This window comes from Berghia stephanieae, chromosome 2, assembly GCF_034508935.2.
Source record: "Berghia stephanieae isolate SIO BIC M18660-M18661 chromosome 2, UCSD_Bste_1.3, whole genome shotgun sequence".
Classification (NCBI taxonomy): domain Eukaryota; kingdom Metazoa; phylum Mollusca; class Gastropoda; order Nudibranchia; family Aeolidiidae; genus Berghia; species Berghia stephanieae.
The window spans coordinates 7489377-7504640 of NC_088361.1; the positions used below are offsets into that span (position 1 = coordinate 7489377).

General features: G+C 35.9%; 1 protein-coding gene across 1 annotated transcript in view; it reads right to left on the reverse strand.

The window, feature by feature from the left end:
- LOC144964247 (uncharacterized) overlaps positions 1 to 15264 on the reverse strand; it is a 113175-nt gene that overhangs the window by 59343 nt on the left and 38568 nt on the right. Inside the window, exon 2 of the mRNA XM_078898301.1 lies at positions 2106 to 2686. Coding sequence (XP_078754427.1) covers positions 2106 to 2384 — 279 coding nt within the window. The 5' untranslated portion in view covers positions 2385 to 2686. The remainder of the gene's footprint in view (positions 1 to 2105; positions 2687 to 15264) is intronic.

Sequence of the window (15264 nt, forward strand, 5' to 3'; positions counted from 1 at the left end):
TATCCCTAAGTTCCTATTCTTTATCACTTTAGTTCTAAAGTTAGTTTCCTTGGTCCGATTCATCTTGACATAATACCGCTGTAAGACGGAGGGTAAAATATTGGTCATAGTAATGGTGCAATATGATACAAGTACAGATAATAAGCGTAGTGGGACTATGTGCTCTTGCGGTGTGACACTCGCTTTCGGATCGGAGATTCCTGGGTTCGAGGCTCGCTTGGCACATAGTTGAGTACTTGGAAAAAGCTCTTCACTCACATTCTCTCGCCGTATTCAGGTGTAAAATGAGTAGGTACCTGGTCGTTAGCAATGTTGTCTCTGTCGGGAAAAAAAATGTAAAATCGCCCTACAGGCGTCAAGTCTCGTTCTACATGCTACGTGTTGCTGTTGGTCAGGGACCCTTTGAAAATCGCTTTCAGCACGTTTAGTGGCATTTGTTTTAGTTTGTCCGTAAAGCATCCGATCGGCAAGCTAACGAAATTAGTTTTAAGTCCTTGTTGTGTCTTTTTTTTCGCTCTTAATTCATGATTAATCACCCATATTTAGGTGACTAGATCTAATTGAAATAAGGAAGAATTAACGTTGCACTCGACCAGATTCCCATCAAAATGGATGTAAACGTTTGGCTTTCTTTTCTCAGGGGTCAACGGTTAAGAGGGTGGTACCTCCATCGACTCCGCGTTAAAATTTGAGGTTCACTGATGGTTGGAAAAAAAAAAGAACGAAAGAAATCTTAAGAAAAGGAAGTGCCAGCTTCGATCCAAACACTTTTTCAAATAATATACAAAAGGAAGCAAAGACATTTTTGAAGTGTGTTAAATACTATGGATGCAACAAATTGGATCATAAATTTGGCAACGCCCGAGAAGCGTTTCCATATCTTACGGACTATCTAGAAATTTTAAAATAAAACATGTAACCCCCTATTATACAGAAAATGTTCAACAATATTTTGCTCGGAAATTTGGTGGATAAACAAAAACATTGTTTGAGAAATAAATTAGCTTGAAAATGGGTGGGTAAAAATAAACAAGATAATGAACGACTACAGCTATCAGTAGAATATGAGCATTCAAAGCTTAACAAAGTGTGAAGACGGATGAGTCATATCATTAGGCTGAGAAACAGGAACTAAAGAATCGAAATGTAAGCCTGCTTGTGGAATCTTCAAGATGGAAGATGACCAGGTAGTCAAATAGCTGTCGTCCCAACACACTTTAGCAAAGAGGGTTGGATATTCAAAGAAACCACCTGAGAAGACAGTCAAACCAGAATTCAAGTGGTGATGCATTCAAGTGGAGTCAAGAACGGAAGTAATCTTTTTTGTTTTGTGTGCTTTTACCGAGGTCCACATACCACACGTTAGTATACGGAACGCATCGTAATGTTATGTCAATTTCAAATGTATCTGAGTGACAGGTAAATTGTCCACCGGATCGCATTACACCTATTATGTAAGACAACACCAACAAAACACGAATATGACAACGGTTTTAAAGGTCACAGACAGCATGAGATACGACGATGCATTCCGATGCAACGACATCAAAAATAAAACATTGCCCATGTGTTACATAACATGTCTAGATCTATAGACTTAAACGGATATATTCGTGACGTGAATTTTGATATCATAGCTATCCCACAAGTCTGAGTAAACACATCTGTCCCGAAACGACATCTTCTCTTTTGCAGGTCTGATAACCCAAATTGCTATGTTCTCATTGTTGCAATGGAAATACCCTAGAAGCAACACAAAACATTGTCCATTACAACATTGTTAAAACAAACTCATAATTGCATTCCGCTATCAGAACTGTAAATAAGTTCACTCAGTCACAGAGACATTTATTAGCACGAAATAAGTTCAACGAAACCATTCTTATACACCCCCCCCCCCACACACACACACACACACACCCATATCATATATTTTAACATGATGACGTATAAAACAGTTTTATTTAAAAGATAAAAGAGTAATACTGAGTCAAACGTTGTAAACCCTACCCCCTTTCTTTTCCTTGTTTTTCTGTACCTTGCGAATACAACAGTAAAAATAATTATATCCTTATGATCAAAACTGAATCTGGGTTCGCTCTTACCTGAATTCTGGATTCATGTGCATCCTTCAAGAAAGAGAAGTTCTTCTCCATATCGTCAATTTTTGCAGCGTAATCACTCTGGGCCCGATCCAATTTAATGACCTTAGCCGACTCCAAACAGTCCTTTCCTACGGTTTGCCCGTCATCGGGCTGCTGTAGAAGGATATTATACGTACATCCATTGTTTTGGAATTGACACCCGTTGTTTTCTCTACTGCCCACTAAAGTCAATAATAAATCACACAAAATAAACAGTGTATACGTTGAAATGAGCGCCATGGTGAAATAAAGAATCGGGATATGAGTTCGTCTCACTGATGTACACAGCTAGACGATTAAAAACATAAAGTATGCCAATAAATTCCTTTTTTACAAGAACAATATTTTAACAATACAATTCACATACGATATAACTCATTAAAATAAATTCGAACTTTAAATTGATTGTAAAAATCCATTGTTTAGTTGATTAGGCATTTCGCTCATTTGGATGAAGTAGTCGGAAACTGTTGTTGGCGGCTTTTTTTCTAGGTGGAAAGGGAGAGGCGGTCAATATCCTTTTTCAATCGTAAATACACAATCTGCAGAGAATAACAAGATAGTTTGTAATTAATATTTATATCAAATAGTTAAATCACAATACAAATTAGATGTACAATAATAATACCATTTTAATATAAACGTTTACCCTTGGGATATAACCCTAGTCTATAATAAGTACTTTCTGACAAATCTAGCAGATCCAGCTACCAAATCCCTAATGGGTGGGCTGGGAGTAAGAAAAAAATCTCGACTTTACCCAGGATCAATACTAGCCCCTTTCTATGTGAAGCGAATGCTCTATAAACTGAGCTAATTTGACCAAAAAACTTGATAATGTTATCAATTCAGCGATTTTTCAGGTAAAATATTGTTGACAAAATAAATAAAAACGTTTCTTCAATACACAACAATACGACTGTCTTCGTGAAAAGGGTGTGATATGAAGACAGGAATTGAACCAAACCCAGGTAGATCAAACCTCTTTTCCCGCAATTTTCTCACTAATTATTCTCTTTCCTTCATCATTTGTCTTCCGGTAAAAAAAAACACCGGCAATGCACTGACCATAGATTCGATTTCATTACTTGTGAACAACTGTAGAATTTCAAGGTCTCATTAACCTGCTAAAGTGACCTGGAACTTTGCATTGAGTCAGGCAGCCTGTAGTTAGTTTGAAGTCAGCTTACAACTGACACCAATAAATCATTAGTCCGATTACCTTGGTAGGTCAGTAGACTCAACAACCAAATTATATTGTTATTCAACAGAAAGCTCGCAATTTAAGTACTACTAACTAGATTAAGCCGCTGCTTGGATAATTAGAGACAAAACTGAATCAATTTTGAGCAAACAATCTTATATTCCTATCATTTCTTAGTGAGAAAAAAATAATAATACGTGAATCGTGTTTATCCAGCTGGTGTTACCAATATCCTCAAATAATATGACTTTAAGATGATAGATAAAAATAGGATGATAGATTAGCTAAGGTAAGCTCGAATCCTTCATAATTTGTACAATTGGAATTTTAATGGGATTAAGCCGTATTGCACCGACAACTTTGGGGTTAAACGGTAGAGTAATTAACTTTTGAAAATGTTTATTTCATTTATGTGACCTATGAAAACTACCAACATAATGTATATGAGCCAATGGGAGCGGTCTATATTCATGTTTTCGTCCAACCGAGTCATCAATCACGTGATTTGTTGCTGTTCAACGATTGGATATTTCTGAACAAATGTAAACACGCTGCTTTGTTTATGAAAGTTGTAAACATACCCATGTGGTAAGATGAACACAATGACCAATCGTAATGTTAGATAGTTCAAAATCTGTCAACACTTTTCACTATGAAGGTCTTTTTGAGCGCATTTTGCAATGTGACCAATGACCTCGAGCACATGGAAAGTTAATATAGATCATGCCCATTAGAACCCGAGATACACAGATAAAATAAGTTTCATTCAAACTCGCCACAGAGCTCCTACTTATCAGTCGATCAAAAATGACCCTAAACTAATCGAAGTGGTTAATAAAATAAAATAATAAAAATGAATAAATAAAATTCCTTTTATTCATACCCATGGGGAAATTTGTCTTTTGGGTCTATTCCAAGGGAAGACTGGAATAACCCAGGCGTCAGCCGCAGTGCAGCGCCGCAAAGTGAGCTAGGGCGAGGTGACTTGCTCAAGGCCACAAAGCGCGGCGGTTGATCGAACTCGGTACCTTTTGGGTACGAAGCAAACACCGTACCACTGAGCCACACGAATCAACCCTGAATCTTCAAAGAATCGATACATTCGTATTTGAAGTTGAAGTTTTCAGTAAAATTCGATAACGTGTTTTGTCAAATCGCGGTGGTTTTGTCATATTACATGAAAGGCTTTTATTTCATGAGAAGGGTGGACTTAATAATCACAAAATTTTGTGCGGCTGTAGTCTTGTGGTATGACACTCGATTTCGGATCGGAAAGTCCTGGGTTCGAGCCTCGCTCCGCGCATAGTTGAGTCCTTGGAAAATACTCTTTACTCACATTTTCTCAGCGTACTCAGATGTAAAATGAGTACCTGGCCGTTAACAGCGTTGTCTCTGTCGGAAAAAAAAAAGTTGGACAAGCTTCATGTCTCGTTAAATATACTACGTGTTGCTATTGGTCAGGGACCCTTTGTAAAGCGCTTTGAGTGCGTTTAGTGGATATTGCGCTATATAAAAGCTCAAGCTCAAACTCAAAATTTCACTGACGTGCTCAGAAAAAAAACCCAGCAGCAATAAATCATGAAATGGTGCTGGTTCTATGGAAGACATTGAAGATCCTAGTTCCTAATTCCTCTCTGACCTCTCAACGTTTCAGAGAGTCTATGTTTGTTTAACCAGTTAACTTCAGAACTCTTGAAAAACTCCTATAGGGAATGAGATTAGCGGAAGAGTAGCGTCCCTTGATTGGACGTCACCCATAGTCTGTGACGTCACCGGCGGAAAAGTTGTTAGAGAGAGAACGTCATGTTGGTTGTGCGCATGCGTCTCTCGTCCTCGCTTCACAGAATATGGGTGACGTCCAATCAAGGGACGCTAATCTCATTCCCTATTTAAAGATTTAGCCAGAAACCGCGTCCTTCAAATATCAATCGATTTAAATGGCCCTCGTCTTGGCAAAAACTCTCAATTGTGGAACCCCGCGGGCATTTTAGTTTTTACTTTTTCTTTCTTCAAGGACTAGTAACTTTACGAAATTCCATAATCTCTTCGGATAACCATCATCATCAAGTGCCAGGCCTGTTGCAGACATCGGCGATCATGTCCCTCCAACCATATCTATCCTCAGATCTTCTCAATAGCTCGATTCCTGTTCCTCCTCCACCAATCCATCCGTTCAGATTGTCAATGTAATCTATCCTCTGTCTCCTTTTTCTTTTCTTCCCAGCAACTTTACCGGATACAACTTCGGATAATACAGATATTTTATTCTATAGATCCAGGTGGATTAGCCCCCTTGACTTTATCGCCTCTAGGGCGCGTATGATTCGTATAATATTATAGTATATTTCGACTACCTAATAGGAAACATAAGTGTGATGTCAAATTACTGGTTCTAGTCTCATTGGATGTGTAAAACTAGTCTTCCGGAGGACTGGATACATACTTTGTGCAACTGATCTTCTGGTTTTAGGTTATGGCAGCTTATTTTCTAGTCTTAAATAAATGGAGGTCGTCAAAAAAAATCATTCATCTTTGATTTGAACTTTTACGTTCCGTAATCTTAAGAATTTCCTTATGCACTCTTCTTGAAGGGGGGGGGGGGGGCAGCATGACTCAGTGGTACGGTCTTTGCTTCGTACCCAAGCAAAAGGTACCGCCTCGTTGTGTGACCTTAAGCAAGTCACCTAGCCCTAGCTCACTTTGCGGCGCTGCACTGCGGCAGACACAAGGGTTATTCCAGTCTTATTGGGAATGAATAAAGGGAATTATATAATTATATATTCTATTAAAACAATTATACCACTTAATGCTTCAATATGTAACGTGCGCCTATGTGGCTTAGTGGTAAGGCACTCGCTTTCGGATCGGAAGGTCCTGGGTTCGAGCGTCGCTCGATGCATAGTTGAGTCCTTGGAAAAGACTCTTTACTCACATTCTCTCACCGTACTCAGGTGTAAAATGAGTACCTGGCCGTTAACAGCGTTGTCTTTGTCCGAAAAATTGTAATATCGCCTAACAGGCGTTATGTCTCGTCCTACATGGTAAATGTTGCTGTTGACTAGGGACCTCTTTTAAAGCGCGTTGAGCACGTTAAGTGGATATTGCGCTATATAAAAGCTCAATTTAATTTATGTAACGTATTACTTTTTCACAATTCCCTCCGGAGGATTGGCTACACTCTTCCAAAGAGTTTTGAACTAAAAGAGAGGCATGTCTGACGTCACGACCTCTCTGCTCTAGAATCTTTTTACTGTTATCTATTATTATGCTATGGGGTCTTCTTTGTTTGACACTCGCTTTCGAATCAGAAGGCTTTAGGTTCGAGCCTCGCTCGGCGCATAGTTGAGTCCTTAGGGAAAAAAATAAAAAGAAACATTAGATAATAATAATAATAATAATAATAATAATAATAATAATAATAATAATAATAATAATAATAATAATAATAATAATAATAATAATAATAATAAATATTTTTTTAAAAATAATTTAAAAAAAAAAAAAAAAAAAGATACAATAATCATTATTTTTTAATTAAATTAATTTTTAAAAAATAAATAAATAAAAATAATAATAATAATAATAATAATAATAATAATAATAATAATAATAATAATAATAATAATAATAATAATAATAATAATAATAATAATAATAATAATAATAATAATAATAATAATAATAATAATAATAAATAAATACATATTTTTTAAAAAATAATTTAAAAAAAAAAAATAAATAAAAAAGATACAATATTTTTTTAAAAATTAAATTAATTTTTTTTTAAATAAATAAATAAAATAATAATAATGATAATAATAATAATAATAATAATAATAATAATAATAATAATAATAATAATAATAATAATAATAATAATAATAATAATAATAATAATAATAATAATAATAATAATAATAATAATAACAAAGTAGTTTAGCCATAAAGTGTCACAAACTTCGTTAAGCTTCAAAAAAGAATAAATAAATAACGAAAGACAAGCCAATCATAATCGGCTTCAAGCTGTGATTGTCTCTGGATTCTATTGGCGTAAATAAATAATTACAATCCTCCATTGACCAATAGCCACCCCCGAGAGTCTGTGAGCCACCCTGCCACTCAGTTGTGTTAATCAGTATCACGTTTGTAATGTGCGTCATATTATTATTATGGCCAGCTGCCCTAACAACTACAATCTGCCGACATCCGTGCGCTCATGCGCACATGCACAAGCACACATAAATAGTGCACATGCACATAAACGTACACAATATAATATATATATATATGTGTGTGTGTGTGTGTGTGTGTGTGTGTGTGTGTGTGTGTGTATGTGGGTGTATAAAGATATAATTATGTGGAATTCATACTTTAACAACTGTGCAAACTTTTATTGAAATCTATAAACGAATTAAAAAATTTTAGTAAATTTAAATGCGTATGGAATAACGGCATATCTAAATACTACGGAAAGAATGGCGTATGATTTGCGGAATTAATTTTCTTTAGCCTACCAGAAGAAAAAAAAGACTGGCACTGTGAATAGAAGACTAGTAGAAAATAAAAAAAAATACTTTTATGTAACTATTAATTTATTCCTTTATATATTATTTTCTGTTATTAATCATCAGAGCTTTGTTCATTATGTATTTCTCAAACTATCCATCATAATCTTTATTCGTCAAAACTCTGAAACTATAAATCACTTTCCAAAATAAATATCATTGATAGGGAGCTACATAACTTACACTATGTATTTTGATAGATAATGAGTTAATCATTATATCGGCTATGTGCGGCTATGTGGTCTTGTGGTATGACACTCGCTTTCGGATAGGAAGGTCCTGGGTTTAAGCCTCGCTCGGCGCATAGTTGATTCCTTGGAAAAGGCTCTTTACTCACACTCTCTCACCGTACTCAGGTGTAAAATGAGTACCTGGCCTAACAGGCGTCATGTCTCGTTCTACATGTTACGTGTTGCTGTTGGTTAGGGACCCCTTGTATAGCGTTTGAGCACGTTTAGTGGATACTGCTCTATATAAAAGTTCATAATATATCTTAGATTGTTCCGTGTTACTATCCCCAAAATGTTACGATCATATAAGAGAAATGATGATTTATAGGTATCTTGTTTATCCATCACAGGATATTCAAAGATCTTTGACCTTAGTAACCATTTCTAAATGTTATATTATTATCTTTTGTTAACATATTAATGTTATTTAATTTTACTTTATAAATTATGTTAAGATTATTTTGGTTGGACTAACGGCTTGAATTGTAAGGTGTCGACGCCAGGGCCTTGCATGATTGATTTGAGGTAACCCATCAAACAAACATCTGGCATCAACAGAAATCAAACCATGTTGTCCCAATGAGCAAATTGGGAGAAAATAAAAAGGAAGAAAATTATAAAATGACTGAAGCGGCTTAAGTATTGTTTAGCCATACGCTTATACAATTGAAGGGTTAAATTGAGCAAGATAGATTGATCTGATATCGAAATGTTTAATTTCATAAATAAATCTATTATAATAGTCCGTTCCAAGACCCGTGCGCACGGAATATCGCAAATTCCTCCAAAGTTACGAAATGTGGTGCCTTGATTTTTTGCTTGAGGGCTTAAATTTTAACTGACGTTACGAACTTTGAATACCGATAGTGATAGACCAAACAGTTTTCGCACAATGCCGAATTCCTTTGATCTTTTCATCGTTTGCTATAAAATATGACTCAAACTTTAAAATGTGTACAGTAATGGAGTGTTGATTCTCTTTCTCGTGGGGAAAATATTCACAACAAAGTTGCATTCAGTGGAGTAGCTTAGCAAATAATCTTGGGTTGTTTCAAATTTTGTAACAATAGATTTCATTTTAATAGTACTTAACAGCTTGGAGAGAAAAAAAAAGCTCACAGAGTTTATAATTTATCTCTTCATTGCTGGACAACCGAAATGTAATATATTGGACGATACAAGCAGCCTGTTGGGTGCTTAGATCGATACGTTTTTTGGACAAAGACATTGATGTAAAAAAAAAACGACAGTTGGGGGGGGGGGTCCTCCCAAGTTTTACGCCCGTCTTCGATAGCGTGAGGAGAAATGCCTTTCATAGAGACATAACCTCTGGCCAACTGTTGAGCAAGATATCTTATAAAGGTCGAACAAGACATGTCACGAAAACCCACTGGTCATCCACGGTGCATGTTTGCATTTCTTGAATTATGTTCACTGGAGATGGGGGGGGGGGGGTCCTTGATGCAATATGTGAATTCAACGCTAATTTTTATCAATTCTGTAATGTGTACTATAGATAGTATCGTGAGCACTCAGCTTTGTTATGTTTTGCATCCCGTTGTGAGTGTACTCCTAAACGTATTACCATATAAATTCATGTACACAGAGTTGTGTTGTCCGTACTTCCGGATGGCAATGTTGTGAACTCCTTGGCCAAGCGCATTCTATCTATAACATTTTAAAGGAACCGCAGTTTTCAAATTCAAGAGGTGTATAATTAAAATGACATAATTATTAATTTGACCTCTCCATTCTGAGTTCCTGGTTATGGGCAATCTATTAATACTATTGCTATTCGCTGCATGCCATGAAAAAGAATTCTGCCCTTCGCCTCTCTGACGAAATACTTTAAAACTTTCCTTATTGTGACGAATGTGCATGTTTACTCCAAATTGTTATTAGTTTTCATGAATTAGAAACCACAACAGGAAGTTACGACTCTGGCTTTCAACTATTAAAATGTAACAATTGTTTATGTCAAGTGTATAGATAGTATGCACTTGGCAAAGAAGCTCACAACATTGCCATCCGGAAGTATAACGGACCAACACACAAACCTATGTGTAACCTTTAATTTTTATAGTCTGGTTCATTCAGTTTAGTGAGAATTACTCATAAACGCGGATGGCAAAAAAAAAAAATAACAATGACCTGAATGACGTCATATTCGTTCTATCTATAGATAGTTCGAAGATGACGTCACTCATGTCTTTGTTCTTGTTTTTTGCCATCCGCGTTTATGATTACTTCTCACTAAACTGTGTTAACCAGACTATAAACCTTCAAGGTTACACACATTCTTGTGTGTTGGCCAGTTTTACTTCCGGATGGCAATGTTGTGAACTTCTTAGCCAAGTGCATACTATCTATACAAAGTGTACAATTTGCTGTGTCATTTTGAATTCAGGGTGGCAATGTTAGTGAGTAGTGCACGTGAATCTCGTGAAAATTAAACCCCGAGTCAAACCTGTGAAGAGTTCAGCGATCGTAATCACAACAAAATTTACTGTGTACATTATTATTAACGTAACCCCTTCAAAAAGTTCACTCATCCCAGACCCTTCGTTTTTTAATATACCGTAAAGAAGAAAAATCCCAAAGTCTGATACTGTAACCGATGAAAAAAATCGGCTTAATGTCACTAATAACTCTAGTGTTGGAGCCAATACTCTTTAACAGTCGTAACGTCACTTCCTTCCTTATGACGCATGGTAACTTAGTAACACTGGCTCTAAACTATCGGAACAATGGCGGACGCCGTATGAAATATTTCCCCGGTGAGCATAAAAGCGTATCCAGAGGGAAAAAAAACAAACATAAATTTGATCATGTTTTGACTTTTACACATTCTGATCACAAGGCATATGAAAAGTTCTAGCCAGCATGAATAATAAAAAGTAATGATTTTCTTTGTTTAGACGTGACATCAGACTATTGAATCCAATTATCATTAAAATCCATCAGGTTGTGAAGATATCCACGTTAGCACGTGCACGCCTGTTGTGGAACGGAATATAATTTAACAAACGAACCACAACCATAAATTTCATTCATAGCATGAATGTAAACAAATTTCAATCATTTTTTGGGGATGCTTATTCCTTGTTCTTTTCTTCTTTTTTTTTCTTGTGAATCATATTTTAAATACTCTATTTTTCGAAACACTCTTTTAAGCAGAGCACAGGAGGTTTTCGTATTATACAGACTATTGTCATCTCTAGAAAAACATGGAAATAATGGCCAATAATACAGAGTAAAGATAAAATGAAAAAATGATAAATTTATCAATAATTAATGTTAAGGAAATTTGTAAACAGAAAAAGATATCACTTTGTGAATAAGTCTAAGTGTTCTTCGAGTCCAAAATCTTAACACAAGTTAGGCAGGATAGCAATCCAAAGTGGTCTTTTTCACCAATAAGTAATGGGTTCGCATACATCCTTTGTGATCTGTGGTTATAGCGATGGGGTAATTATGGGCGCTATTCCTAAAATAGTCATTCAGAGCCATTAGGCCCATGGAGTTTATCCCTGTTTCCAAAGCATGAACGGACAATAGCACTTGTTTGCTACCCGTTGGATTTATATAAAGGTAGTCGTTCGAAAATTACTTTCCGCCAGATCTAACAAACCCAGCTACCCAATCACTGATCTCGACCCGGAATCGATCTCGGTCCTTTTACGTGTGAAGCGAGTGCTCTATCAACTGAACTATCGTTACACCCAAGGCACTATTCCTTAATCGATCCAGAATGGAGCTTATTGTCCGGAAGAAAAGTTTGCTTTGTAATATGCAAAAAAGTGGTTGAGATAAAGTTGGATTGACACACATGCACTGGCTCCATCAGTGCTGAGATGTCGTACTATTGAGTGACTTCTTTCTTTGATAAAAATAATGGTATTTGCAAATGTGTATTGACCATAACACTCCAAAAAACAGTAGCCGTGTGAAAGCATATTGTGCAATAAATCTTTTTTAGAAAAGGAGTCACTCAATTTTACGACATATCTACTGCGCACTAATTGATGGGCACGAGTTTGCGAGTCAGTCCAATAACTTACATTTACCAAAAAAGCTACATTTCAATTTAGAATTGGATTCAATAGTCTGGTGTCATGTCGCCCAGCAACGGCGGCCATCGTGGTTCTAAACAAAGAAAATCTGTACTTTCTATTCTTCATGCTGGGTAGAACTTTTCATATGTCTTGTGATCAGAATGTGTAAAAGTCAAAACATGATCGGATTAATAATGTTTTTTTCCTCTGAATACGCTTTTTTTTTGCTCGTCGGAGAAATATTTCGTAAGGGCGTCCGCCATTGTTCCGATAGTTTAGAGCCAGTTACTAAGTTACGATGCGTCATTACGAGGGAAGTGACGTTACGACTGTTGAAGCGTATTGGTATACAAAAGATATAACGAGGTCAAAAACCTGAGGATATTTCACTCACATTGATTGATTTGAAAAATATACTATGTAAAATTTCATCAAACCTTTTTTTTTGCCATATATTATGCAGAATTTATTCGAGTTTTGATTGATATAAGTTTTAACACTGTGTGTCCTTTGGTAGCTGAGCAATGACGTCATCAGTAGAAAAGGATAATTTTGACATACATCGTAATATATTTTAGCTTTCTCCGACATGATTCTCGAAACGTTATTTCATTAGGTTAGTCACTGAGCGTGTACTTGTGTCTTCGGTACACACAATAGCCGGAAAGAAACTGGGTCTATTCCCACATTAAACCTCGTCTTTTGCATGCTTCGGAAGGACGTGATTTGCCAACACGAGTTGATTTAGCACAGCAAGTCCTCCATAGACAACTCACTGGAAACGTTGCCTTCTCAGATGAAGCAACATTTTACTGTCCGGCTATGTACACAGAAACAGAGTGTTCTATATTGGCGCAAATTAATACCAGATGAAGTTATCGAGTGTCGTCGCAACTTCCCAAAAGTCAATGTCTGGTGTGCACTGTCACTGACCAGGGAAAGAGTGATCGGTCCTTTCTTTTTTGACGATATGACAGTGACAGCAACAATCTATCGACCCATGTTAGAATCATACGGAGTTCCTCAATTTCATTATCTTTAACCTGACATCTTTTTCCAACAGGAACGACCCCCCCCCCCCCCCCTTCCTCTCACAGGAGTTTAAATGTGAGGGAATTTTTAAACGAACAGTTCCCAACCCGATGGATCGGCCGAGATGGTCCAATTTCCTGGCCTCCAAGATCACCTGATCTAACCCCATTTGACTTGTTTATGGCGATATGTGAAGAGCATATTAAAGAACCCCCGTGAGATACATGCGTCACCTGAAGAGAGGCAATTCGCTCTGTCACATTACGCATGCTGCAAAAGACGTGGGACAAACTGGAGAGACGCTTGTGACGTTTTTTTTAATGTAGTCGTCACGTGGAGCTTTGAATCGGACGATTGCGCAAACACACGAACACAAGTAAAAGACCAGAAATTTAAAAAAATAAATTTGGATGATTAATATGTTGAAAACCAAATTGATGTCGTTGCAGCTATTCTTGAGATATTCAAACCTGAAATATATCTATCATTAAAAACAAACACACGGTAAATTACGATTTATTTCAAAATTGTCCTTTTCTACTCATGACATCATAACTCAGCTATCAAATGGCGTACGGTATTAAAACACATCATATATATCAATATATCATTATTATATATATATATATATATATTATATATATATATATATATCAATTTAAACTTGAATAATCTGTGCACCTATGGCAAAAATCGTTTGATAACATTTTACATAGATTTGGAGTTATTCAAACCTGAAATGCATCCATAATAATAATAAAAAAGCACTGCACATCGTGTGATTTTGACAAAAATACTTTGTTCTATGCGCTTTATTCAGTATTATACCAAAAAAAAATATTTCTTACTGAGTTGCCAAATTGTTTTGTATATTTTGTATACTTGTATTTGGTTACGAAAACCCAAAAATGTTTATTGATGTTTTTCACACTGAGTTCACGACAACACTAAGCACATTGTTCTTTATAATCAGACTTTATTTTCTTATTTTTGTCATAAAAATTGATCAGAAAATCTGTCACAATGATGAAAAAACTCAATACAATTTGGTGAGATTATAAGAATATTTGATGTTTGCGAACGGTCATTTTATTGCTCTTCAGTTTTGTAAATTTAGAATACGTTATCGTCAGGGTCAAAAAAGACATTTTAAAACATAATCGGTTTAAAAAAAACTATCAATTTCAACACAAATAAAATTGACTCACTCTGTATTATCATAATACGTAACTGTTATTGTCATAAACTATGTCATAACCTTAAACATGCTTGTCTACAAATAAATTATAGTTGATGACAATCCCATTTACGACCCCCCCCCCCCCATCCCCCCACCCACCATCCACCAACCAGTATACACCAAGTTTTAATGTTTATAGGTTACACCATGTACGTGGTTATTGGGCCTTTTCACTCTAACAACATATTTAACTGTCACCCGAGACAATAACCTTGGTGTTCCTGTGTAATTACTTAGCCATTCACCAGCAGCATAAATAATTAATTTTCTTCCATTGAGTTTTTTTTCCCCGTAAATTGACAAATTATTTTATTCTAGCCAAAAAGTCTTTGGTTTTAGACATTTATTTATTAAGATAAATACCTTATTTGTCCGTCTCATTCTCTCGATTACAAATGAAGTCTTATTTTCAAAGTTTAAAGGTCATTTAGAGCCATTAGGCCCATGGAGCCGGAGGTTATCCGGGGGTTTTTTTATAGCGTGAAACGGCCAATAGTAATTTCTTGCTACCCTTTGATACGACGCTAGTCTATCTAAAAGTACTTTCTACCAGATCTAACACACGCAACTACTCATTTACTGCTGGGTGGACAGAGGAGTCAAGAAAAAATCTCGATTTAACCGGGATCCGTCTCAGTCCCTTTGCGCGCGAAGAGAGTTCTCTACAAACGGATATTGTAAAAAACCCTTACATTTATTTTTTTAAATTAAAGAAATAAATAAATAAAATTCCCTTTATTCATCCCCCAGGTGAAATTTTTCTTTAGGGTCTATTCCAATGAAAGACTGGAATA